The sequence below is a fragment of the Phocoena sinus genome, chromosome 15 (assembly GCF_008692025.1).
Source record: "Phocoena sinus isolate mPhoSin1 chromosome 15, mPhoSin1.pri, whole genome shotgun sequence".
Classification (NCBI taxonomy): Eukaryota; Metazoa; Chordata; class Mammalia; order Artiodactyla; family Phocoenidae; genus Phocoena; species Phocoena sinus.
This window is the reverse complement of record NC_045777.1, coordinates 67,514,786-67,542,381: the sequence shown is the minus strand read 5'-3', so window position 1 is coordinate 67,542,381 and position 27,596 is coordinate 67,514,786. Positions and strand designations below refer to the sequence as shown.

Sequence of the window (27,596 nt, the reverse complement as noted above, 5' to 3'; positions counted from 1 at the left end):
TCCAGGTAGAAAGTATGCTCCATAAGGGCAAAGGACTGTGTGTCCTGCTTACTGCTGTGTCCCCAGCACGGTGCTTGGGGGACGTGGGTGGAAGTAAGCAGGGTGGGAGGGGAAGGAGGGAGGAACCCCCCTCTGTAAAGTTCCAAACAGCCTGCAGACCTCTGCCCAGACCTGCTTCCCGCCCAAAGATGGGCAGCCAGGAGCTTGGCCGCGCCCCTGACTCACCTCAGAGGACTCAGAAGGCCAGACGGCCATGGAGATGGTCATCTTGTACTGCGTGTCACTGGAAGAGAGGAGGCAGCCTGTCACTGTCCCCGCCGCTGCCCCACCATCCACAGCCCGCCCCGCCGCCCACACGAGCCTCCGGGCAGGACTCACTTGCAGGACTCCTTACAGACATCGATGCAGGTCTCCCTCTGCGCCAGGCTCATGCGCAGGGCCGAGTAGCAATAGGCTGAGTGGTAGGGGGTGGGGAGAGCGACTCTGAGCGGGGTTTTGTGCTTTGAGCCTCAGGCTGCCCTCTGCCCTCCTGGCCCTGGGCCACCTAAGGCCTGTGCTTAGGTTGAGTGGGGGGAGTTATCTCAATCCGAACCCCCCTGGTCATGGAGAATCACCTACATCCACCCCCAACCCGCCCCGTCGCCAGCCATTTCACCCCAGCCTGGCCTGGGGGATCCTCTCCCCAGACATCCCAGCCCCAGCTCAGCAGCATCAGAGCAGCTTTCCCTCCACCTGTCACCCGATCCTGGCCGGTGGGCCGGGGTGATGGGGTCATGTGGGAGTGATGGGTGGCTGGAAGGGGTAAAGTTTTCCCCTCTTGTCCACACATTTTGTTAGTTTTAAGAGGTGGTAGGGGGCTTCCCTGGTGGTCCAGTGGTAAAGAATCCGCCTTCCAATGCAGGGGATGCGGGTTCGATTACTGGTCAGGGAACTAAGATCCTACCTGCCACAGGGCAACTAAGCCCGCGGGCCACAGCTACTGAGCCCGTGCGCCTCAACTAGAGAGCCCGTGTGCCGCAAACTACAGAGCCCATGCGTTCTGGAGCCCACGTGCCACAACTAGAGAAGAGAAAACCCGCATGCCACAGCTAGAGAGAAGCCTGCGCGACGCAACAAAGAGCCCGTGCACTGCAACGAAAATCCCACACGCCTCAATGAAGATCCCGTGTGCCGCAACTAAGACCCGATGCAGCCAAAAAGTAAAATAAATAAATAAAAGGTTAAAAGAAAAAGAGGTGGTGGGATGCTCTTTGCTGCTGACAACATCCATCGGTGTTCGGACTCCAAGCCTGGATCCCAGCTCAGTGTGAGCCCAGCAGGGGCTCCTCCGCCTGTGGCTTCAGGTCTCAAGGACAAATTCTCTCCCGAACATACGTGTTTCAAGTGTACAGTTAGTGGAGTCGAAGAGTAGGGGGAGCGGCCAGAGGGGCTGTGGTCTGAGAGGACGGGGACGGAGGGCTTGGAGCTCCGACCTCCCTTGTGGTCAGGGCCTTCGGGGGCAGTGGCCCAGCTGGCGGGTGGCCGGTCCCCCGGGGCTGCCCACTCACCCCAGTCCGGGAATTCCTGGTTGTTGCAGTATTTCTCTCCGCGGGGCAGCGGGTACAGGTAGTGGCCACAGCTGCAGTTACGGATCATGTGGTCTTGGAAGCAAGAGCGAATACAGGCCTGGGGGTGAAGGAGGTACAGAGAGAAAGCAGACTTGACGGTGATGTCCCCGTCCCAGCCCCGGGGGAAGGGGGCCCGGAGAGCTTGCTGCCCAGGCCACGGGGGCTGGGGGGCGGGGGGCGGGGCCCCTCCTGCGCAGAAGCAGTGGCCGAGCCTCCTCCAAGTTGGGGCGTGGTGGTCCTCCTCTGTCCCTGGCCCCCGTAGAGGGGCTCGGGCCAGACGCCAGCTCTCTGAGGATGGCCCCTGCCACCTTTCAGAGTTGGGGCCCCACGGATGACATGGGGAGGGGTGGCTTGTTCCAGCACTAAAGCTGACTCTGAGGACTTCCCTGGCGGTCCAGCGGTTAGGACTCTGTGCTTCCACTGCAGGGGGCACGGGTTTGATCCCTGGTCAGCAAACTAAGATCTGCACGTGGCCAAAAAAAAAAAAAAAAGCTAACTCTTAGATAGCGCTTGTCACAAGGCTGCCAGCAGCTTTCCGAGTCCTTTACGTGGAAGGACCCAGAAGGGAAGACAGGCAGGCTTGCCCTGTGCTCCTTCTTCCTGGAGAGAAACACTCAGGGAAGGCGAGAAGTGTGCTGTGATTGCTCAGAGTGGAGGGAAGAGGAAGTGACCGTGTACAGAATGTCCCCTGTTTGGGGATGGGGGAGGGGGAGAGCGGGCTCAGCCCTCGCCTCCCCCCGCCCCGGCCCCGGGCTGGTTGAGATGAATCTACTCATACTGGGTTTTCAGGTCATTCCACTCAGAGACGAGCTATGTGTCCCGGGGCCAGCCCTTAGCCTCCGAGCCTCAGTTTACTCCTGTCGCTCCCGTCGGCTCAGGCGGGGAGGTCGGCTTACCATGGGGCGCTCAGCGAACGGAAGCAGCCATTCCTCACGTCTCTTGCTGCCCAGGTTCCCAAGCGCTGCCTCTGGAGGACCCCCTGTTCCCACCCCGGCCAAGGAGCCCACAGCTTCTCTTCCGCTCTCCTGCCTGCTGCTCCCCAGGCCAACCCATCCTCTCCTCTGTCCTCCCTGGCAAACCTGTGGGCTCCCTGCAGGAGGAAGTGGCCGGGGGGAGGTGGCAGATGAAATGGCACAGCCGGGAGGAGCGGGTCTGGGGCAAGGTCAGGGGCAGTGGGGTCAGAAGGGAGCCCTGACTTGGCCAAGTGTCTCCCACTCGCCCAGACCTCACTGTCTCACCTGGAAGGAGGGAGTCCTCTCCAGGGCCCAGCTGAGGCTGGGCTAGGGCGGGGGCCTGGGCGGGCCAAGCACCTGACCAGGGCCTGGGGCTTTGCCAAGGTCTCCGGCCAGAGTGGTGACTGCACTGGACTGGACGAAGCAAGAACTGAGGTTTTTCTAGAATGAGGCCTCCAGGGCTGGGGCCTGATGCCTCTGGCCTCCCCCTCCGTGCTCCCCACCTCCCTGTGCTGTCTTGTCTGTCCATCTGTCCTCCCTCCAGAGGCTTGGAAGGTTCCCTGAGCTCTCCTTCGCAGGCAGAAGCCCCTCTAGACAGAAGCGTCAGAGTGTGGGCTGCCTGGGGTCAGCTGGATAGAGTGGGCGGGCAGGCGGGCATGGGGGAGAGTGAAGTCCCCTGACTAAGGCAGATGGGAAGACCACACCTTGCTTGGGGCTCTCAGACACGGAGCCAGGCACTGCTCTGCCATGGCCCTTGTTATGCCTCAGTTTCCTTATCCACCAAGGAAGACTGGGCTGGGAGAAAAAGTGTCAGCAAGTGGTCACTTTTGCAAAGACTCAGTGTGTCCTCTCCACTGGGGCCAGGTCTGAGGCCAGGCCTCCTGGGCTGACCTTGGAGATCAGCATAAGGGGGAAGCCCCCAGCTGCAGCAAGGGGGATTGAGGCCAGATACAAAGAGGGACTTCTCAGGTACATCAATAAGGCATTTGGACTGGGGTTCTGTAAACCCCAATTTCTTCATTCCTAATAATAGTATCTACATCTGAGGGTTGTTGTGAGGGTTAAATGATTTAATGTCTATATGTGAAGCACGTGGAACAGTGCCTGCCTAGCACAGAAGCCTGCTGTTATTAGTATATTAATACTTATAATAAATGGCATATATAATAAATGCTATCAATAGCATAATACGTTAACAATAATTAGTAATTATTGTTAGTATATAATTGCCCGTAGGGGTATTGAACGGATTAAATGATGATGTAATTCACGTAAACCCTTAACATACACAAGGCTTCTTCTTGGGAGACCCCAGAGCGAGACCCCAAGGGCACACCTACAAAGCAGGGTGGAGAAGCGGCCAGCCCTGGGCCCCGGTGGGAACCAGGACAGGGCACCCTCTGGTCCCAAAGATCCAGCAGAGTCAGCCTTGCTGGGATTAGCTTTCCCAGAGACCTCAGGCCTCAGGCTAGGTAGATGTGGATGGGGCCCCAGCGTCACGAGGCTGCACCATCTTCCCACCTGGATGGAGTAGGTCGTGTTGTAGTCGCTGTAGAGGTTTCGGATGGGGACGTCGGAGCCGTTCACGGTGCACTGGCTGTAAGGCTCGCCCTTGCGCTCCAGCTTGTCCTGTGTGAGAGGTTGTTTGTGGGGGGGGCCCTGGTCACCCCTAGGAAGCCCCCTCTGTTCCTCCCTCCCATCTAGCATGCAGGCCTAGGGGATGCTGAGAGGGGATAGAGGGCTGATGTCCCAGCAGGTGCCAGTGCTTGGGGGGCACTCATCTTCCCCCAGAGTGTGGCCGCCTGGTGTGGTTCCAGCCAGAAGGCGAGGCAGGAGTGGATGGTGAGGAGATCCAGGGCTTGGGGAGGCCTGGATCTCTGGCTCTCAGGCCCTGGGAGGTGGGCGCTGGGCAGGTGGGGTGCCCTTGGGCTGCAGGCATACCACCAGCACCCCGATGGAAGTCTCCATCCCCGACATGGCGAAGATGCCCTCTTCTTTGATGAAGGGGTACGACATCTGCTCGTGAAGCATCAGCCGGGCACCGGCCGTGGACGTGAGGAAGGGCACGTAGTCTTCCTGGCCCACGTCCAGGATCAACTTCAGGCCTGAGGGGAAGATGGGGCCGAGGGCTGCCTGAGCTCGCTCCCCAAGGCCGAAGGGACACCCACCACCCACTGGTCCAAGTCCCCTCCAGCCAAGGGTCTGTGCAGGAAGCTGGCTCCATTTTACGAAAATCCAGACTTCTTGCCTTCTCTAAGGCCCCCATTCGAGTCCAAGCCACCATGGTCTCCTCTCTGGGCTCCTTTTGCCCCCTATACCACCCGCCATGATCTCTCTTCCACAGGGCAGGTAGACCTAGGGCCACAGCACAGGCAGTCCTACCTCCAATCACACAGGTCCTCACGCTCTCCACTCACTTCCCTTGGCTGCCGTGCTGCTTCCTGCTGCTGGGACTTCGTAATGCTCTCCCTTCTCTCTGGAATGCTGTCTCCAGCCTCACCTTTCACCTAGAAACTCTTGCTCTTCCTTCAGATCTCAGCCCAAGTGTCACTTCCTTCAGAAGCCTTCCCTGACTACCTAGACTGGGTCTCAGGATCTCTGCGATATGCTCTCCTAGCCCTGGAACTTTCCTTCCAAGCACCTCTCTCACTCTTGAGATTCTTCTTTTATTATCTGTCTTCCTGCCCCACTCCACTGTTCCCTTCTTGAAGGTAGAGACCAGACCCATCATTTTATGCACCATGGGACCGGGCTAGGTAGTTAGGACAAGAAGGCTAGCATTTATTGAGCACTTGCTACATGCTGAGTGCTGGGCTAAGGGCTTTATTTACATGATCCCACTGGTGCTTTCAAGGGGCGTATGAGTTAGGTACAATTATCGTCCCCATTTTACAGATGAGGAAACTGAGGCTCATAGAGGAGAAGGGATGTTGTCATAGGTCACTCAGTGAGGAAGTGGAGGGTTGCTGGGCTTCTAAACAGGCAGCCAGGCTCCTTGATCTTAATCATCTTCTCGTATAGACTTGAGTTGACCAGCACCTCTGTGATACCCAATGTCTTCAGGGGCACAGGGGTGGTGATGGGTGGGCAGCCCACCCACACCCCTATTGACCAGCAGCCCTGACAGTTGCTGAATGACACCTGCTCTTTGATGGCTGGGGAGGGCAGAACCTGAGCGGGGAGGAAGGATTTGCTCCCCAAGGCCTGGTGCACATGCTGAGTCCGCCAGCCTTTCTCCCAAAATGAGCAGCCTCTGCTATCAACCACTTCCTCTTCCTCCCTTCTGTTCACTACTTCACCTGCTCTCTGTCTCTCAAGAACTGCACAGAAACAAGGCTGAGAGTAAGGGCTCTGCCCCAGGGTAACTATGTGAGCGTGGGCAAATTATTTACAACTTCTCAGAATATCTGCATTTATCGAGCATTTGCTACTTGCCAGGCTTAGAGACAAGGCTGCTTGCTCTGTGCTCAGAGGTCTACCTGCCTTAGGCCAGGATGATTCGATGAGTTCTATACCATATATATGCTCTGCTCTGTTCGATATGGGGAAATAAGGGCTTCGAGAAGTTAAGTCTCAGCTCAGCATCACCCGGGGATAAATGGTGGAGCTGGGATTCCACCCAGTCACAGAAGCCTGTGCTCTCGACCACTAAGCTTACTGCTACCTCGCTTTCCTCATCAGCAAAATGGGCACACCAGTCGCTACCCCAGGGATTTACAAGCGTTGGGTGGGGGGACGGCTGAGAAGGCACCTGGCCTAGCCCCCGTGCACACAGTAGAGGCTGCCCCTCCACGTGCCGGCCTCCCTCTAACCTCGGTCCTGCCCCTCAATGGCCGATGGTAATTTGGTCTTTCAGCCCCACGTGATAGGATTTAAATCCTCATGGCCCTGGCTCCAGGACAAACCAACACTTACCAAACTCAGCTCCGGGGTTGGCTGAAGGGAGGGCCTTCTCCTTCATGCCCCAGTTGAAGATGTAACAGTTGCCATAATCAGGGTGGAAGATGCGTGTGAAGTTCCTGAAAGAAACACCATCAGCTAGAGAGCAGGGCCCACCCCACCCCAGCTGATGCCTCCCCTTTCCAGGGCTCGGGTAGATTACTGCTCAGAGAGGCTTAGGAAGGGAGAGGTGAGCAACAGGTCATTCTGTCCCTTTACCTGCACCCATGCACCCACCAGAGAGGAGATTCCTGGACTCCCTTGGGAAAGAAGGGTGAGGAAGGGTGGGACTAGGCTCTCTGGCTTAGCCATGAGTGATGAAAAAGAAGATTATTTGATGTTTTCATCTGTCTCATCTACACGGTCTTGTAAGTCATGTGGTCATTTAAACGGTGGCCCCCAAAAAGAGATGTCCACGTCCTAACACCAGGGACCTGGGAGTGTGATCTTATTTGGAGAAGGGGTTTTTGCGGACATAATTCAGGATCTTGAGATGAGATCAGCCTCTTTTATCCATGCGGGCCCTAAATCCAACCATGAGTGTCCTTAAAGAGACAGAAGAGGAGACACAGATACAGAGGAGAAGGCCATGTGAAGACGGAGGCAGAGATTGGAGTTACACAGACAGAAGGCAAGGAACACCTGGGCCCACCAGACGCTAGAAGGGGCAAGAAAGGATTCTCCCCTGCAGCCTCTGGAGAGAGCCTGGTCCTGCTGACACCGGGACTGCCCGCTTCTAGCCTCCTCTGTGAAAGAATAAATTTCCGTTGTTTTAAACCACCCAGTCTGTGGTCATTTGTTACAGCGGCCACAGGAAACTAATACAGATCATAAGAGTGAGAGGGCGGCTCCAGGCAGTGTTTGCTGCAAGGAGCTGGCAGAATGCAGACAGGTGGGCTTGTCGGGGAACCTCGGGAGCTCAGGTAAAGAGGAAAGTAGACGGAGATGGAGGGCTGTTAATCAGGAGAGGGTGCAAGCAGAGGCCAGGAAAGAGAGAACTTCACAACGAGGTGTGAAGAGCCCCATCTAGGATCCTATCTTATGTCATGAGAATGTCTCCTAAGGAAATAATTCAGCAACAACACAAAATGTTTGCATAAAGATGCTCACGGAAGAAGCGACAGTATAATGTAGTTTCAGATAATTTGGTTACTGTTTTTTGATATGGAACTTTTCAAACATAAAAAGTTGAGAGAATGAAGCCCACCACCAGCTTCAACAATCCCCTACGGGACTTCCCTGGTGGCACAGTGGTTAAGAATCCACCTGTCAATGCAGGGGACACGGGTTCGAGCCCTGGTCTGGGAAGAGCCCACATGCCGCAGAGCAACTAAGCCTGTGCGCCACAACTACTGAGCCTGCGAACCACAACTACTGAGCCTGCGCTCTATGAGACCACGAGCCACAACTACTGAGCCCACGTGCCACAACTACTGAAGCCCGTGCACCTAGAGCCCGTGCTCCGCAACAAGAGAAGCCGCCGCAATGAGAAGCCAGCTCGCCGCAACTAGAGAAAGCCCGCACGCAGCAACGAAGACCCAACACAGGCAAAAAAAAAAAAAAAAAAAAATCCCCTACGGCCAGTCATGTTTCATCTCTACCTGCCCCCACTCTCCCTCCCATATTTTTGAAGAAAATCTCAGACATCATAGTTTTATTTGTTAACATTTCTATGTGTATCTCTACAAGAACTCTTAAAAAACCATGCTAAACATAACTAACAAAAATTCCTTAATATTATTAAACATTCAATTTATATTGTCTCACAGAGGTCAATTCTGGTTTTACAATTTATTTGTTTAAACTGGGATCCAAATGACGTTGACATGTGATTGGTTGATATGCCTTTGAAATCCCTTAATCTATGGCTCCCTTCATCTGACTTTTTTTTTTTTGTCCTTGTAAAATAGCTGTTAAGAGTTCTGGTTTCATCCAGCTAATAACTGAAGAGGGAGCGATACAATTAGAGGATCATCATTTTGCACCCCCGATTTTGGGGATCTGGGGCAATGTGCACCAGTAGTGACCAATGCTGTGTGTCCTGATACAAGAGCACAGGCTGTCCAGGAAGTGGCCTTGCCAATAAACAAAGCAACAGCAAAACCCAGCCTTGAACAGGATCGAGCATCTGTCTCTACCGTTTATAGCAAATCCTGGAGACAGAGGAACAAGTTCAAAGACACTACAAAAAGTCAGTATGCAAAATCCAGACTCCAGTTTCTTCAACAAAGAAATTGTGAGAGAGGGTAAGGGAGGTAACCTATAGATTAAAATAAACTTCAAAGACTTGGTTACAATCACAACCTGTGGACTTTAATTGGATCCTGATTCAAACAAGTAAACAAAAAAGTATGACATTGACGAGTGTGAACACGACTGGATCCTTGATGGTATTGAGGTATCACTGTACATCTCTTTTTCAGGTAGGATAATGGTATCGTGCTTCTGTTAAAAAAAGTCTTTCTCTTTTAAGATACATTCTGAACACTATATAGATGAAAGAATATTATGTCTGGGATTTGCTTTAAAAACAGCACAGGACAGGATGTGAATCACGCTTGTTGGTTCTGGGTGGGTAGGTCCATGTGAGTTCATCACACCCTGTTCTATCTATGTGTATGTTCTCAAGTCTTCATAGGAAATAGCATTTAAAATGTCCTTGTGTTGGGCTTCCCTGGTGGCGCAGTGGTTGAGAGTCTGCCTGCCGATGCAGGGGACGCGGGTTCGTGCCCCGGTCTGGGAAGATCCCACGTGCCGCGGAGCGGCTGGGCCTGCGAGCCATGGCCGCTGAGCCTGCGCGTCCGGAGCCTGTGCTCTGCAACGGGAGACGCCGCAACAGTGGGAGGCCCGCGTACCGCAAAAAAAAATAATAATAATAAAATAAAATATCCTTGGATGTTTTTATACTGTTTTTGTTATTTTATTAAAAAACAGAAAGGAATGGGGCTCAGTGCATCAAATACTGCAGAAATATCACCTGAAATGCAGTACTTTCTAAGCTTTCTGTCCCGCAACTTTTACTGAGCTAATTTCAGGGGCCAGGCCCGTGCTGAAGATTTCTAATTCTCAAAATAACCCCATGAGGTCAGCTGCTCTTTGTCCCTGTGTTCAGATTAGGAAACCACTTCCTCTATCTTTTGTCTCACCGTCTGTGCCAGCAGAATGAGGCGGGTCCAGGGCAGGCAGTGAAATCCAATCTGGGAGCTGACCCTGCCTGACACATGTGAGCTGCCTCCTCAACCTCTGAGCTTTGGTGTCCTCCATGGTGAAAGGGAAATCAGGAAGAAAGTGCATTTCTTCACCCAACATTTACTGAGGAGCGCACTACGCTGGGGACACTGAGGCTGGCAAGACAGCCCTACCCTCGAAGCTCACAGCGTGGGGGACACTACGGAGCAGTGCCATGGCAATCCTCTCTTTCCAAAGTGCGTCTCTGGCCTAGCTGCCTCCCTCCACCTCCAAGGCTCCCAGCCTGGTCCAGGCCGCCGGCGTCTCCTGCCCCAGTTCCTGCTGGAGCCTCTGCCTCCCCCGTCCTGCTCCCTCAGTCTTCCTCCTGCACAGTGGTCAGGGTGAGTGTTCAAGTTGTGAATCAGCCCACGGCACGCCCCTGCTAGAACCTTCCAGAAGCTCCTTGCTGCTCACAGAATAAAATGCAAACGCCCTACTGGGCTTTCTCCCCGCGTTGTTCATTATACTCCAGAGACACTCCAAGATGTTTCCAAATTCAAGGCCCGCTGCTCCATGGGCCTGGGATATTCTCTGAGCAGCAATTTCATCGCTCGGAGCCGTCCCCTGACCTCCCTACGCAGAGTCACTTCCCAGTTACTTGACCATTTCCACCTGCTTATTCCCCTGCGGGCATGCGTCAGAAGCTGAACTCATCTCCTTTAACTGCTTGTTTATCAGCTGCCTCTTGCTTTAGACCATAATCCCAGGGAGGGCAGCTGTCTGTTTGCAGGGAGAAAGAAGTTAAAGGCTAGGAGCTCAGGCCCGGGAGCCAAGCCTGCCCGAATTTGAATTCTGGCTCTGCCACTTACTAGCTGGTGAGCCTGGGGGGAGTCACTTCACCTCTCCATGTCTCGTTTCCCCACCTGTAACACTGGGGTAACAACAGCGCCCACCCAAAGGGACTGACGTGAGGGTTGGAAGCCAAGCACACTGAAATACTGAACAAATTCACCCCCCATCCTCAGAGCCTGGCACTCGGTAGACACTCAGTAAATATTTGTTGGATAAATTATAGTATGTGGTAAGAGTATCAACAGAGATAAGCCTGGAAGAGTGGGCGTCGGGGTAGGGAGTAGGTCAGGGAAGGTTTCGTGGAGGAGGTGAGGCCTGAGCTGAGACTTCAAGGGTGAGTAAGAGGTAGCCGAGCCTGGCGGGTGGGGAGGAGAAAGGGCAGCCCAGGCAGGGGGCACGACACACGCGAAGTCCCAGAGGGAAGAAACAGCTTTGGGCAGGCACTACAGAGTCTCTGTCCCGTGTGGGATCAGGGCTGTGGCCACAGGGAAGGAACGGAGCAGGGCAAGCCAGCTGCAGCCAGGCCCTGTTCTGGAAGGAGAGGCCCCACCCCAGGCGTGTGGGGATACGGTGTGCCCAAGGAGCTGTCCTGGACATCTACAGCTCAGGAGCGGGAGGTGGCTCCGGGCACGGCCAGATCCCCTCCTGTCCCGGGTTGCACTCTCAGCCTTGCCAACTATTTGCTTGTTGATAATGTTCTTTACCTGGAGAGGCTGCTCCCAGCACTGGCTACCTCCGGCTCCAGAGCTAGGCGTTCCGCTCCAAAAACCTTCCCTGGAACAGAGGCTAGGCGTATAGACAGAGACCAGCAAGCCTCCAGAAAAGACTGGGAAACAGAGCATCCTAGCAGGAAGCAGTATAACAACAGTGGTACTGTGTAGTAGGGTTTGGGGAAGGGCAGGAACTAGCTGGCCAATCCCTGAAGCAATAATAACAACAACGACAACACTTATAGATGCCTAGATCTTGGTTTCTAAATACCATTCTCCAATAAGAGGACTGGAGCTCCTCAGAGAAATGGCTGGTTCTAGGACTGGGGCATCTTGCTGTACCAGAAAGTAAGGAAGTACTTAAAAAATAAATAAAGGGATGGGAACACGTCCAAGAGACACAGGAGCCAACTGAAGGAGCTCTCAGTGGCCAAAGATGGAAAACTTTGAGTAAGAAAATAAATAGTGTGGTATTGGATTACAACCCAAATATACATGAGTCCATACTGGTATAAATTAAGAGACTGAATAAATAAACAAATGGACAAGACATAAATCTTCCTTACAGAAGAATTCCAAATAGTGTATGTTCCCCTCTCCAGGAGAAGTGGGGTTTAGTCCCTCTCCCCCTGCCGTCACCTCCACCCCCCAGAGTACAGGCTGAACTTAGAGACGTGCTTCCACGATACAGAGCACAGGTGGGGAAAAGTGGTTACGTTAGAGTGGAGAAGCCCAGCACGCAGCACCTGAACCAAGGGAGGAAGGCCAACATCGCGGGTGGTGTCGAGTGCCTAACATGTACCCCACACACCATGTGATGAGAAGCCCCTCACCTCTGTGGTCTTCTTCCCCCAAATCCATCTTATCTGTGTAACCCCAAATCAAAGCCTTTCTATAAGACACCCAACCAGTACTCTGAAACTGTCACAATCATCCAGAACAAGGAAGTCTGAGAAAGTGTCACAGCCAGAATGGACAAAGGAGGCGTGACAACCGACAGCAACCGACAGGGGTCTCTCGGATGGAATCTTGAACAGGAAAAGGTCACCAGGGAAAACTGACAAAATCCAAATAAAGTGTTAGGTTTATTTAATAATGATGTGCCCATGTCGGTTTCTTAGTTTTGCTAAATTACTATGGTGATGTAAGATGTTACCGAGAGGGGAAACTGGGTGAGGAGTACAGAGGAACTCTGTACTCTCTCTCTGAAACTTTTCTATAAATCTAAAGCTATTCCACAATAAAAAGTTTATCTTTAAAGTGCTCATATAATTCTTAACACATGCTCGGCACTGTTCTAGGCACTTTTTTGTTTTTCTTGTCTCCTCTACTTTTTTTTTAACATCTTTATTGGAGTATAATTGCTTCACATAAGCACTTTATCTATGTTAACTCATTTAATCCCCATGATAGCGCTATGAGGTCATTTCACTATTCCCATTTTCCAGATGAGAAAATTGAGGCACAGAGAGGCTAAGTAGCGTGCCCAGCAACACACAGAGCTGGCATTCAAATCTGGGTGCTTTGGTGTCAGGGTCCAAACGTGGCTCACATGTTCCTAAAACTGCAGCTGCTGCGTCTTGAGCATTTGCCACATACGAGCAGGAGAGGAAGGAGTCCAGAACAGAGTGAGGAAGCCGTTGTGTCTGGAGCGTGGCACTGTGAGGGCAGAGAGAGGCACGTGTCCTCAGCACTGAGTCTGAGGCTGATTCAGGAAGGTGGGTAACCAGCTGGCTGTGGGAGTGAGCAGAAGCGCAGAGATGGGTGGACTGGGGTTTCTGCGCCAAGTGTCTGGGTCACACCCTCCACTCAGACTGCCAGTGCTGAAGAAACAGGCTTGGGAGGGGTGGGTGGGGAGGAAAGATGATCTTGATTTCTGATGAGGTGGTGAAGTGACACAGGGTGGGCCTGGCCCAGACTGCCACCTCTGATACTCACCAGCTGTGTGACCTCAGAGATGTTGCTTAACCTCTCTGGGCAGTGGTTGCATCATATAAAACGAGGGCTTGTTGCCAGGGTCAAACTGATTTTATACATGTAAAGTGCTAAGAATAGTGCTTGGCACATCAGAAGGGCACAATAAACGTTAGCATCATTATTGAAGAATGAGTTCCTTGTCAAATGTGGGTTTAATGAGAATAATACTGAGTCTTCACTACTGTCAGCCTGTCATGCATATTAACTCATTGAATATTCAAAATAACCCTGTAGAGTAGGCACTGTTACTATCTATTTTACGGAGGAGGAAATTGGAGGCATATAAAGGTTAAGAAATTTGGGACTTCTTCCCTGGTGGCGCAGTGGTTAAGAATCCACCTGCCAATGCAGGGGACACAGGTTCAATCCCTGGTCCGGGAAGATCCCACACGCCATGGAGCCACTAAGCCTATGTGCCACAGTTACTGAGCCTGCGCTCTAGAGCCCGCGAGCCACAACTACTGAGCCTGTGTGCCACAACTACTGAAGCCCGCGCGCCTGGAGCCTGTGCTCCGCAACGAGAAGCCACCACAATGAGAAGCCCGCGCACCGCAACGAAGAGTAGCCCCCACTCGCCACAACTAGAGAAAGCCCGCGTGCAGCAACGAAGACTAGAGAAAGCCCGTGTGCATCAACAAAGACCCAACGCAGCCAAAAATAAATAAATTTTTTTAAAAGGTTAAGAAATTTGTTCAAGGCCACACAGCTTGTAAGACAGAGCAAGGATCTGAACCCAATAGTCTAACTGCAGAGTCCAGCCTTGAGCCACCCCTTCACTAGACTTACTACCCAGCCCTAGCTACACCACAAAAGTTGTGTGGCCAATACCAGGTGTTGCCTGCCCATCAGCCATCTTCTCTTTGGGGGACCACCCTCAGTCCATGTGACCCAAATGTGACTCGTTTTGGAGGGTGCCATCTTGGCAACAAGCAGGTCATCCCCAGGTTGGCTCTGGTCCTGGATCAGGCCTGGAAACAGCTGGCTCAGTTTAGGGGCCGTGCTGTGCGCAGAACGCACGCCTTCGAGCACTGCGATCCTGCTCGATGGGAGATGCTCACGCTTCAGGCACCAGGGACCTGGCAGCCGATCCCAGTGGACCCTAGTTGAACCCACTTGCACTTCAGGACATATTCTGACTGCGCAGATGGGCCGTATATTTGCAATTACGGTATTACATCTCTCTCTTTTAGCTGAGAGGGTAAAAGATGAACTTGTGGGCACAGCACTAGTCCATTGCGTACCAACAACCTTCAGGCAGGGCTGCCAGGAATGGTTGGGCAGGTGTGCTCTGAACCAAGTGCCCTGGCCCAGAGAGAGGGTTGGAATCCAGCCTGTAACCAACCAGCCAGGATGTGTGCCATCAGCAGGGAGCCATCACGTAACTCTTCTACCTGTAGGACTGGCCTTTTCTGATTCTCACAATGGACCAAATGTGCAGCGCTGCCTCCTCAGTGGGCCTGGATTCCGTGACACAGCCTACGAAATGCCTGCCTTTCGAGTGCCTGTGCGTTTTGGGGGACAGAGGGTCCACAGCTGTCAGCAGATTCTCAACAGAGGTCCCTGAAGGTGTACGATTTGACTGAGTTGGGCTGAGGCCACAACCCCTAGGAGGGTGAAACCGGTAGCCTGTCACTCATCCAAAGCGGCAAGACTCAGCACAACGCTCCATTCTCCAGAGGCCTTAAGTGTGGGAATTTGAAGCCCCAGGCCAGGAAGACGCCAGCACCTCTGGGAAACAGGACTGGCTGAAGCCCGGGGCGGGACCCAGATGGTGTGGTCCCCCTCACTCAGAGGCCTGGCCAGGAAGCCTGGAGGGGGCGCTGGGGCTTCAGCAGCTCTGCCTGTACCCAGCCCCTTCCTTCCCCCATGACCCGCCAGCCGACCTAAAGCCCCTCTGACGGCTGCCCCGATTCGGGGACAGAGCTTGGCTCTCAGGCCCAGGGTCTGGATGGTCAGAAGCTGGGGAGGGGAAGGAGGGGGAGATCTGTGGGCTATTTGTAAGAGGACACAGGCTTTTAGGATTGACCCTGCCCTCCTTCTGCCATCTTTTCAACACTGGGGGTTGTTTGGGAAAAAGGTGTTTACAGCGAAGACTTCCAGGGCCCTAAGTGCTGACATGAGCCGCTTCATTTCCTTTTTTTTTTTTTCTAAAAAAAATTTTGTTTGGAAGTTATCTGCATAATGTACTTTTGTCACTATGAATTCCTTTCATATTTTTTAACATTTTATTGGAGTATAATTGCTTTACAATGGTGTGTTAGTTTCTGCTTTAAAGTGAATCAGCTATACGTATACATATGTTCCCATATCTCTTCCCTCTTGCGTCTCCCTCCCTCCCACCCTCGCTATCCCACCCCTCTAGGTGGGATAGCACCTAGATCTGATCTAGCACCGAGCTGATCTCCCTGTGCCATGCGGCTGCTTCCCACTAGCTATCTATTTTACGTTTGGTAGTGTATATATGTTCATGCCTCTCTCTCACTTTGTAACAGCTTAAAGACACAGACCTACTAGAGAATGGACTTGAGGATATGGGGAGGGGGAAGGGTAAAAAAGTTTTTTGTTTTTTGGCCACACAGCATGTGGGATCTTAGTTCCCTGACCAGGGATCGAACGCTGCACCCCCTGCCATGGAAGCGCGGAGTCTCAACCACTGGACTGCCAGGGAAGTCCCCCCCTTCGTTTACTCTTCACAGGAATTCTAGATAGAAAGTGGCTATGGTTATTGTCCCTGTCTTAGGATGAGAAAACCGAGGGCAGTAGATGCTGGGGTACCTGCACAGATCCCCAGCTGCGGGGTATTGGAGGCTAACAGCTCACAGCCGCCCCTTCTCCCGCCACCTTGCCTGGGAAATTAGGAGACCCCTGCCCATCCTCCTGGGGGTGGCACAGAGCCAGTGAGTAACTGATGGGGGCACGTACAAGGGGCTGCTCCCACGCCCCCGCCCCCGCCCTCCGCTTAAGGGAGGTCAACTCTGTGGTGCGGTTTACGCTCCCCGTGGATCAGGTCAGGCCTAGACATCACCTGTGGCCACAGCCTCCCTTAGCTCAGTCCTCTTTCCTGCAGACTCTTCCTAAAGCGATTCCCTCAGTACGTGATGGGGCCTTCAGCGCATCCCTGTCTCAGGCTCTGCCCCCAGAAAACCAAAGACACCTGGGCACAGAAAACTGTGGTGCAGGCTGAGTGGCCAAGCAGGGGTGTGGACGGGGATGTGGACCCTGGCTGCAGGGGCCCAGCGGCGCTTACCTGTAGGTGCAGGCCTCGGCCCCGAATGGCCAAGCAGGGGTGTGGACGGGGACGTGGACCCTGGCTGCAGGGGCCCAGCGGCTCTTACCTGTAGGTGCAGGCCTCGGCCCCGAATGGCCAAGCAGGGGTGTGGACGGGGACGTGGACCCTGGCTGCAGGGGCCCAGCAGCTCTTACCTGTAGGTGCAGGCCTCGGCCCCGAATGGCCAAGCAGGGGTGTGGACGGGGATGTGGACCCTGGCTGCAGGAGCCCAGCGGCGCTTACCTGTAGGTGCAGGCCTCGGCCCCGAAGAGGCAGGCCAGGATCAGCTGCTCGGCCGAGTAGCCCATGGCCACCAGCTCCTGGTTTGGAACCTGTGCGAAGATGTTGGTGGCCTGCAGGGCGTACCACTCCGTCACTGCCTGGGTGGCGCTGCTGAAGTTCCGGAAATTGCACGTGGTCCCATTGTGGCTGCACTGCGGGGGCAAGAGAGGTTCCTGTGGGCGGGGGCTGCTGCCAGGCCTCTGCCCCGAGGGCCAGGGCGGCGGGTGCGCTGCCAGCTGCCCTTCCTCAGGGGGCGCCTGGGTGCGGGGGCTGCCCATGGCTGGGCCGGGGGGAGTGTGTTTGCACTCACGGTCACAAGGCTCAGGCTGTCCCCTCACACACAGCTCTGCAGTCACAAGGACTCACAGGCAGCACCAGCCACCCCCATATAATATAGCCTCAGGCACAAGGGAACACACACACGCATACACAGACAGACCCCGCTTTCCGACACCTGCAGTCACATGATGTCCTGGGGTCACAACTCCACACACACACCCATGTACCTTGATTTACGCAAGTGGCACCACATTCATGCTCACGTGGGCACATCTACAGCACACACTCGGACCCTCCACTCCCCTGACTCCTTTCCCAGCCCCCTCCCCAGACATCCAGAGGCAGCTCCCTGGAGGCTGTGTGGACCAGGAAGGACCCAAGACTCCAGGTCTGCCCACCCCTCGGCTGGGAGAAGTACCCGGGCCTCGTCAGCTTGAGCCGACAGAGGGGCGCAGGCCCCTCCACCATGAAGCCCAGGTCCCCTGTAGACACAGGACGGACTAGGCCCTGACACTCCAGCCTTGGCCACTCTGCCTCTACTGGTCTTCCTGGTGGGAACCCAGGAGGCCTGAGGGAGAAGCTTCTCCTTAGTTCTGAGACAGCCCTCTCCAGGCCGGCATGGGGCGCTGTCCTCATGCCAGTTCCTGGAGGTCCTCATGTCACCTCAGGGAGATGATACTACTTAAGAGTCACTCTCGGGACTTCCCTGGTGGCGCAATGGTTAAGAATCCGCCTGCTAATGCAGGGGACACGGGTTTGAGCCCCAGTCCGGGAAGATCCCACATGCCACGGAGCAACTAAGCCTGTGTGCCACAACTACTGAGCCTGAGCTCCAGAGCCTGCGAGCCACAATTACTGAGCCCACGTGCCATAACTACTGAAGCCAGCGCACCTAGAGCCCGTGCTCCGCAACAAGAGAAGCCACGGCAATGAGAAGCCTGTGCACCACAACGAAGAGTAGCCCCCGCTCGCCGCAACTAGAAGAAAGTCCGCATGCAGCAACAAAGACCCAACGCAGCCAAAAATAAATAAATAAATAAATAAATAAATAAGTATGTATGTATATATGTATATATAAAAGGCTCACTCTGTCCTGGGCTCTGTTCTCAGGACTGTTTTTTTTTTTGGCCACGCCCCATACCTTGCAGGATCTTAGTTCCCTGACCACGGATGGAACCTGGGTCCCCTGCAAGGGAAGCTCAGAGTCCTAACCACTGGACTGCCAGGGAATTCCCAACTCAGGGCTTTAGTTCTATTATCTCATCAATTCTCACAGCAGCCCTGCCCCATCATCATGAAGACACTGAGGTCCCCAGCCCACTTGCACACCCACACAACATGCACTCACACACACGCGTGGGGCCTGACCCTGAGAGCTGGTGCAGCCACCAGGACCACGCCTACTTTACAGATGAGGAAATGGACACAGGAAGCCTGCTAACTGCACCAAAAAGTAGTAGGGCATTGGGTCAGAGCGGGCACTGGGCCTCTGGAGCCTCGTGCTGTTTGCTGGTTTGTATGGAGAGGTGGGGGGGCTGGGTTGTGGAAGTCCTGACCACATGGGGGGCACGGGAGGCAGTGGCATCCTTCTGGGGAGTGTCTAGCCCCAACCTGGGTCCCCAAACAAGGCTGATCATCAGAATCACCATGGAGCCTATTAACAAGACAGATTCCTGGGTCTGGGCCCAGAACTGCCCATTCAGATTCTCCAGGAATGGGGCCCAGGGATCTGAGCAGTTACAGAGCTCCCAGGGGATCCCGGAGCACAGACAGGGAACCTTCTTCCTACTGCTGGCTTGCGGGCATCCCAGCATCCCAGTTATGCTTTGGCAATGACTGTACTGCATAGCTGTGGTTTTTCACCTGTCCGATATTTATGCCTCTGTCTTTTGATAATAAGACTTAATTCCTCGTTGCTGCTGCTGTTGGCTGAGAAACATCTTTTTGTTCACAGAAAACAAGATTATGTTCTTACCAAAAAAGATGAAACCAGCTAGGTTACTTTCAAAAGACAACCAAGTGAGCACTGCAGACTAATGAGTAGGATCAATAAGAACGTGATTTTGGCACTTTTAACGTTGACAAGTTCTGCATTTCTGCTGTTTCAGTTGTACTACTACAAGCACTATTTATCAGCAAAGCCTTTGAATGCTCTTCTGTCAAAAATAACAGCCGTGGCTTCAAGATGGCAGAGGAGTAAGATGTGGAGATCACCTTCCTCCCCACAACTACATCAAAAATACATCTACATGTGAAACAGCTCCTATAGAACACCTACTGAACGCTGGCAGAAGACCTCAGATTTCCCAAAAGCTTTGCTTTTACCATTCGTCCTAGGGTTCTACCTGTCCGTTTTGTTGTTGTTGTTGTTTTTAGTATAGTTTTTAGTGCTTGTTATCATTGGTGGATTTGTTTTTTGGTTTGGTTGCTCTCTTCTTTCTTTCTTTCTTTTTTTATTACTTTTTATTTTTAATAATATATTTTTTATTTTAATAACTTTCTTTTCTTTTCTTTTTCTTTCTTTTTTTTCTCCCTTTTCTTCTGAGCCGTGTGGCTGACAGGGTCTTGGTGCTCCAGCCGAGTGTCAGGGCTGATCCTCTGAAGTGGCAGAGCCGGATTCGGGACATTGGTCCACCAGAGACCTCCTGGCTCCATGTAATGTCAAATGACGAAAGCTCTCTCAGAGATCTCCATCTCAAGCTAAGACCCAGCTCCACTCAACGATCAGCAAGCTACAGTGCTGGACACCCTATGCCAAACAACTAGCAAGACAGGGACACAACCCCACCCATTAGCAGAGAGGCTGCCTAAAATCATAATAAGACCACAGACACCCCAAAACACACCACCGGACGTGGTCCTGCCCACCATAAAGACAAGATCCAGCCTCATCCACCAGAACACAGGCACCAGTCCCTTGCACCAGAAGCCTACACAATGCACTGAACCAACCTTACCCAATGGGGGCAGACACCAAAAGCAACGGGAACTACGAACCTGAAGCCTGAAAAAAGGAGATCCCAAACACAGCAAGTTAAGCAAATTGAGAAGACAGAAAAGTACACAGCAGATGAAGGAGCAAGGTAAAAACCCACCAGACCAAACAAATGAAGAAGAAATAGGCAGTCTACCTGAAAAAGAATTCAGAGGAATAATAGTAAAGATGATCCAAAATCTTGGAAATAGAATGGAGAAAATACAAGAAACAGTTAACAAGGACCTAGAAGAACTAAAGAGCAAACAAACAATGATGAACAACACAATAAATGAAATTTAAAATTCTCTAGAAGGAATCAATAGCAGAATAACTGAGGCAAAAGAATGGATAAGTGACCTGGAAGACAAAATAGTGGAAATAACTACCGCAGAGCAGAAAAAAGAAAAAAGGATGAAAAAAATTGAGGACAGTCTCAGAGACCTCTGGGACAACATTAAACACATCAACATTTGAATTTTAGGGGTCCCAGAAGAAGAAGAGAAAAAAAAAAAGGGATGGAGAAAATATTTGAAGAGATTATAGTTGAAAACTTCCCTAATATGGGAAAGGAAATAGTCAATCAAGTCCAGGAAGCACAGACAGTCCCATATAGGATAAATCCAAGGAGGAACATGCCAAGACACATATAAATCAAACTATCAAAAATTAAATACAGGGACTTCCCTGGTGGCGCAGTGGTTAAGAATCCACCTGTCACTGTAGGGTTCGAGCCCTGGTCTGGGAAGATCCCACATGCCGCAGAGCAACTAAGCCCATGTGCCACAGCTACTGCAACTACTGAAGCCCACGCGCCTAGAGCCTGTGCTATGCAACAAGAGAAGCCACCGTAATAAGAAGCCTGTGCACTGTGACAAAGAGTAGCCCCTGAACACCACAACCAGAGAAAGCCTGCGTGCAGCAACGAAGACCAAACACAGCCAAAAATAAATAAAATAAAATAAAATTAATTAATTAAAAAAATTAAATACAAAGAAAAAATATTAAAAGCAGCAAGGGAAAAGCAACAAATAACATACAAGGGAAATCCCCATAAGGTTAACAGCTGATCTTTCAGCAGAAACTCTGCAAGCCAGAAGGGAGTGGCAGGACATATTTAAATGATGAAAGAGAAAAACCTACAACCAAGATTACTCTACCCAGAAGGAATCTCATTCAGATTCAACGGAGAAATTAAAACTTTCACAGACAAGCAAAGGCTAAGAGAATTCAGCACTACCAAACCAGCTTTACAACAAATGCTAAAGGAACTTCTCTAGGCAGGAAACACAAGAGAAGGAAAAGACCTACAATAACAAACCCAAAACAATTAAGAAAATGGTAATAGGAACACACATATCGATAACTACCCTAAGTGTAAATGGATTAAATGCTACAACCAAAAGACACACTGGCTGAATGGATACAAAAGCAAGACCTGTATATATGCTATCTACAAGAGACCCATTTCAGACCTAGGTACACATACAGACTAAAAATGAGGGGATGGAAAAAGATATTCCATGCAAATGGAAATCAAAAGAAAGCTGGAGTAACAATTCTCATATCAGACAAAACAGACTTTAAAATAAAGACTATTACAAGAGACAAAGAAGGACACTACATAATGATCAAGGGATCAATCCAAGACGAAGACATAACAATTGTAAATATTTATGCACCCAACATAGGAGCACCTCAATACATAAGGCAAATGCTAACAGCCATAAAAGGGGAAATCAACAGTAACACAATCATAGTAGGGGACTTAAACACCCCACTTTCACCAATGGACAGATCATCCAAAATGAAAATAAATAAGGAAACACAAGCTTTAAATGATACCTTAAACAAAATGGACTTAATTGATATTTATAGGACATTCCAACCCAACAACAGAATACATTTTCTTCTCAAGTGCTCATGGAACATTCTCCAGGATAGATCACATCTTAGGTCACAAATCAAGCCTTGGTAAATTTAAGAAAATTGAAAACATATCAAGTATCTTTTCCGACCACAATGCTATGAGACTAGATATCAATTACAGGAAAAAATCTGTGAAAAATACAAACACATGGAGGCTAAACAATACACTACTAAATAACCAAAAGATCACTGAAGAAATCAAAGGGGAAATAAAAAAATACTTAGAAACAAATGACAATGAAAACACAATGACCCAAAACCTATGGGATGCAGCAAAAGCAGTTCTAAGAGGGAAGTTTATAGCAATACAATCCTACCTCAAGAAACAAGAAACATCTCAAATAAACAACCTAAACCTTCACCTAAAGCAATCAGAGAAAGAAGAACAAAAAACCCCCAAAGTTAGCAGAAGGAAAGATATCATAAAAATCAGATCAGAAATAAATGAAAAAGAAATGAAGGAAACAATAGCTAAGATCAATAAAACTAAAAGCTGGTTCTTTGAGAAGATGAACAAAATTGATAAACCACTAGTCAGACTCATCAAGGAAAAAAGGGAGGAGACTCAAATCAATAGAATTAGAAATGAAAAAGGAGAAGTAACAGCTGACACTGCAGAAATACAAAGGATCATGAGAGATTACTACAAGCAACTATATGCCAATAAAATGGACAACCTGGAAGAAATGGACAAATTCTTAGAAAAGCACAACCTCCTGAGACTGAACCAGAAAGAAATAGAAAATATAAACAGACCAATCACAAGCACTGAAATTGAAACTGTGATTAAAAATCTTCCAACAAACAAAAGCCCAGGACCAGATGGCTTCATAGGTGAATTCTATCAAACATTTAGAGAAGAGCTAACACCTATCCTTCTCAAACTCTTCCAAAATATAGCAGAGGGAGGAACACTCTCAAACTCATTCTACAAGGCCACCATCACCCTGATACCAAAACCAAAGATGTCACAAAAAAAGAAAACTACAGACCAATATCACTGATGAACATAGATGCAAAAATCCTCAAAAAAAAAAAAATCCTCAACAAAATACTAGCAAACAGAATCCAACAGCACATTAAAAGGATCATACACCATGATCAAGTGGGCTTTATCCCAGGAATGCAAGAATTCTTCAATATATGCAAATCAATCAATGTGATAAATCATATTAACAAGTTGAAGGAGAAAAACCATATGATCATCTCACTAGATGCAGAAAAAGCTTTTGACAAAATTCAACACCATTTATGATAAAAACTCTCCAGAAAGTAGGCATAGAGGGAAATTACCTCAACATAATAAAGGTCATATATGACAAACCCACAGCCAACATTGTTCTCAATGGTAAAAAACTGAAACCATTTCCACTAAGATCAAGAAGAAGACAAGGTTGCCCACTCTCACCACTAGTATTCAACATAGTTTTGGAAGTGTTAGCCACAGCAATCAGAGAAGAAAAAGAAATAAAAGGAATACAAATCAGAAAAGAAGAAGTAAAAGTGTCAGTGTTTGCAGATAACATGATACTACACATAGAGAATCCCAAAGATGCTACCAGAAAACTACTAGAGCTAATCAATGAATGCGGTAAACTGGCAGGATATAAAATTAATGCACAGAAATCTCTTGCATTCCTATACACTAATGATGAAAAATTTGAAAGTGAAATTAAGGAAACACTCCTATTTACCAGTGCAACAGAAAAGAATAAAATACCTAGGAATGTTTTACCTAAGGAGACAGAAGACCTGTATGCAGAAAACTATAAGACACTGATGAAAGAAATTAAAGATGTGATACAAACAGATGGAGAGATATACCATGTTCTTGGACTGGAAGAATCAACATTGCAAAAATGACTATACTACCCAAAGCAATCTACAGATTCAGTGCAATCCCTATCAAACTACCAATGGCATTTTTCACAGAACTAGAACAAAAAATTTCACAATTTGTATGGAAACACAAAAGACTCCGAATAGCCAAAGCAATCCTGAGAAAGAAAAACGGCACTGGAGGAATCAGGCTCCCTGGCTTCAGACTATACTACAAAGCTACAGTAATGAGGACAGTATGGTACTGGCACAAAAACAGAAATATAGATCAATGGAACAGGATAGAAAGCCCAGAGATAAACCCACACACATATGGTCACCTTATCTTTGATAAAGGAGGCAAGAATATACCACGGAGAAAAGACAGCCTCTTCAGTAAGTGGTGCTGGGAAAACTGGACAGCTACATGTAAAAGAATGAAATTAGAACACTCCCTAACACCATACACAAAAATAAACTCAAAATGGATTAAAGACCTAAATGTAAGGCCAGACACTATAAAACTCTTAGAGGAAAACATAGGCAGAACAGTTTATGACATACATCACAGCAAGATCCTTTTTGACCCACCTCCTAGAGAAATGGAAATAAAAATAAACAAATGGGACCTAATGAAACTTAAAAGCTTTTGCACAGCAAAGGAAACCACAGACAAGACGAAAAGACAACCCTCAGAATGGGAGAAAATGTTTGCAAATGGAGCAACTGACAAAGGATTAATCTCCAAAATATACAGGCAGCTCATGCAGCTCAATATCAAAAAACCAAACAACCCAATCCAAATATGGGCAGAAGACCTTAAATAGACATTTCTCCAAAGAAGATACACAGATTGCCAACAAACACATGAAAGGATGCTCAACATCACTAATCATTAGAGAAATGCAAATCAAAACTACAATGAGGTAACACCTCACACCGGTCAGAATTGCCATCATCAAAAAATCTAGAAACAATAAATGCTGGAGAGGGTGTGGAGAAAAAGGAACCCTCTTGCACTGTTGGTGGGAATGTTAATTGATACAGCCACTATGGAGAACAGTATGGAGGTTCCTTAAAAAACTAAAAATAGAACTACCATACGACCCAGCAATCCCACTACTGGGCATATACCCTGAGAAAACCATAATTCAAAAAGAGTCATGTACCACAATGTTTACTGCAGCTCTATTTACAATAACCAGGACATGGAAGCAACCTAAGTGTCCATCGACAGGTGAATGGATAAAGAAGATGTGGCACATATATACAATGGAATATTACTCAGCCATAAAAAGAAATGAAATTGAGCTATTTGTAGTGAGGTGGATGAATCTAGAGACTCTCATACAGAGTGAAGTAAGACAGAAAGAGAAAAGCAAATACCGTATGCGAACACATATATACGGAACCAAAAAAAAAAAAAAAGCCTCTGAAGAAACTAGGGGCAGGACAGGAATAAAGATGCAGACATAGAGAATGGACTTGAGGCCACGGGGAGGGGGAAGGGTAAGCTGGGGTGAAGTGAGAGAGTGCCATGGACATATATACACTACCAAATGTAAAATAGATAGCTAGTGGGAAGCAGCCACATAGCACAGGGAGATCAGCTCGGTGCTTTGTGACCACCTAGAGGGGTGGGGTAGGGAGCGTGGGAGGGAGACACAAGAGGGAGGAGACATAGGGACATATGTATATGTATAGCTGATTCACTTTGTTATAAAGCAGAAACTAACACAACATTGTAAAGCAATTATAGTCCAATGAAGATGTTAAAAAAAAAAAAAAAAAAGACTTAATTCCTCCTTCAGGAAGCCACCCCTTCCCCCCGGCTCAGTCCATGTGGTCTGATAAAGGCTGACATCATCCTCAGCTCCAGGGTACATGACCCAGGTCTGGCCAATCATGAAAGCCTGTCCTCCAGCTCACAGTGATTGGTTTAGGCGTGAGCATGTGACCTGATGATCAGTCTCAGGACTTTCACTGAGGCAATTAGGAAAGAAGAGCTTTGCTTCTGGGAAGAGTGCTAAGCTTGTGGGATATACGTCTGGCATTGCCAGGGTCTTCCATGTGGAGAGAGCCAGCCAGAGAGCGAAGTCAACTGAGAGAAGAGATGAACCTAGGTGGAGAGAGATGGACTCCTGAGGACAGCATCTGAATGCCTGGATCCAGCCACATCTCAACTTAATACACCCCTGGACTTCTCATTTTGTGAACCAAGGAATTCCCTGCTTTGCTTAAGCTAGTTTGAGCTGGGTCACTGGCATCCAAAAGTGTCTTGACTAACATACCAACTATTTCTAATTTTAAAAAAGCACGGCAAACATATAAAATAGGCACTGGCTCCAGCCTGTTTTTCCCCCAGCAAGACTCAGATTATTTAAAGAAAGAAACTCCCATCAGCCTCACTAGTTAGGGCCCATTGTTTGACCTGTGCCTGGGGCCCACTTACTAGTTTCATGGCTACTTTGCATCCGTGGGCACTGCAGGTCCTTCCTGGTGCTGGGGTGCTGCTTGCTGAGCCATTGTAGTTGTCCTCAAAGAGGTCAAGAACCACCGGGTGATGGGGGTTCTGCTCATCGATAAAGACCAGGGGCACGTGGTTCCAGATGGTGAGGTTCAGGGCCCTGGTGGCGTTCACATGGCTGAGCTCAGGACCCAGGATCCTCTCCAGGACTGCCTCCATCAGTTCATCCAGGTCCTTCAGCAAATGCTTGACTTTGGAGTACCTGTGTGGGAGAGAGGGCAAGTCAGGGAGGCAAGAGGCAGCTTCAAAGCAGAACCACTGTTGTCTGGGATCCCCTCCTACTGCAGTGTGGCTGCCACCACATGTGAGAAGAATGTTCCTCCACCCCAAGCACCCACCTCTCTATCTACCCACCCATGCTTCATCCATGCATCCTTCCACCCACCTGCTCCCTCATTCCTTCACCCAGTATTTGGTGAGCATCTACTATGTGCCAAGTACTGTGCAAGGCACAGAGGATATTATGGCAAACAAGACAGAATGGGTCTTTTTCCATATGAAATTCACAGGCTAGTGGGAAAAAATCCTAAAAGCTCACAGTTATTGATCACTTACCACGTGCCAGGTGCTAAGTGCTTCCTACATCTTTTTATTTAATCTTTGCCACAATTCTATAATCATCCCCACATACGGATAAAGAAACTCTGGGAGTTGCTGTGACTTCCTGAGCTCATCCCACTGATGAGGCCACAGAGCTGAGATTGGAACCTGGGTTTGGTGGGCTCCAGTAGGTGTGCTGTGTAGGCATGGGGCTCTGACTTCTCCCTGCCAGGAGGGATAGAGAATGTTGGGGGAGGGGCAGGTCTGTGACCCTAATTCTCCAGCAGCAATTTGGGGAACAGGAGCCGGTTTCAGGAGGGAGAAGGCAGATGGGACTGTGGGGCTGGGATCCAGGATCTTCTCTCAGCCCCTGAGGCTCCCATATTGGAAATGGTGACCAGTCAGTCTGGCAGAAATGTGTCCACACCAGCGGGTGTTCCCACCAGGCCCTGGGTGGGGGCCCCAGGCCCTGCACCCTAGTCACTCCAAAACCCAATTTATCCAAGACCTTGCCCCAGAGTGTGGTCTCCAGGGTGGTGTGTATCAGCTCTGGCTGGAGGACTTCCTGCAGGAGACAGCACTAAACCCTGGACACAGGCCCAAGTCCTGGTATGAAGGTGTACATCAGCCAGAGCTGACACCAGCCTCAGATGACGACACAACCTGTACCCTGACCATCAGCTGCCTCTGTGCACACAGGGAGAGGAGGATTGGGTAGGTGGCGGGCTGCAGGGTAGGGGCTGCTATTACAGCCTAGATGTCCACAGCTGCTG

The 27,596-nt window shown here is 50.0% G+C and overlaps 1 protein-coding gene across 2 annotated transcripts in view; it reads right to left on the bottom strand.

Annotated features, from left to right (window-relative positions):
* SCNN1B (sodium channel epithelial 1 subunit beta) overlaps positions 1–27,596 on the bottom strand; it is a 76,473-nt gene that overhangs the window by 2,806 nt on the left and 46,071 nt on the right. For both annotated transcript variants that reach the window (XM_032604134.1, XM_032604135.1), the window contains exons 3-10: positions 26,209–26,485; positions 16,718–16,908; positions 6,476–6,579; positions 4,502–4,665; positions 4,082–4,189; positions 1,548–1,665; positions 379–454; positions 226–283 (exon numbers count right to left, since the gene is read on the bottom strand). In XM_032604134.1, coding sequence (XP_032460025.1) covers positions 226–283; positions 379–454; positions 1,548–1,665; positions 4,082–4,189; positions 4,502–4,665; positions 6,476–6,579; positions 16,718–16,908; positions 26,209–26,485 — 1,096 coding nt within the window. The remainder of the gene's footprint in view (positions 1–225; positions 284–378; positions 455–1,547; positions 1,666–4,081; positions 4,190–4,501; positions 4,666–6,475; positions 6,580–16,717; positions 16,909–26,208; positions 26,486–27,596) is intronic.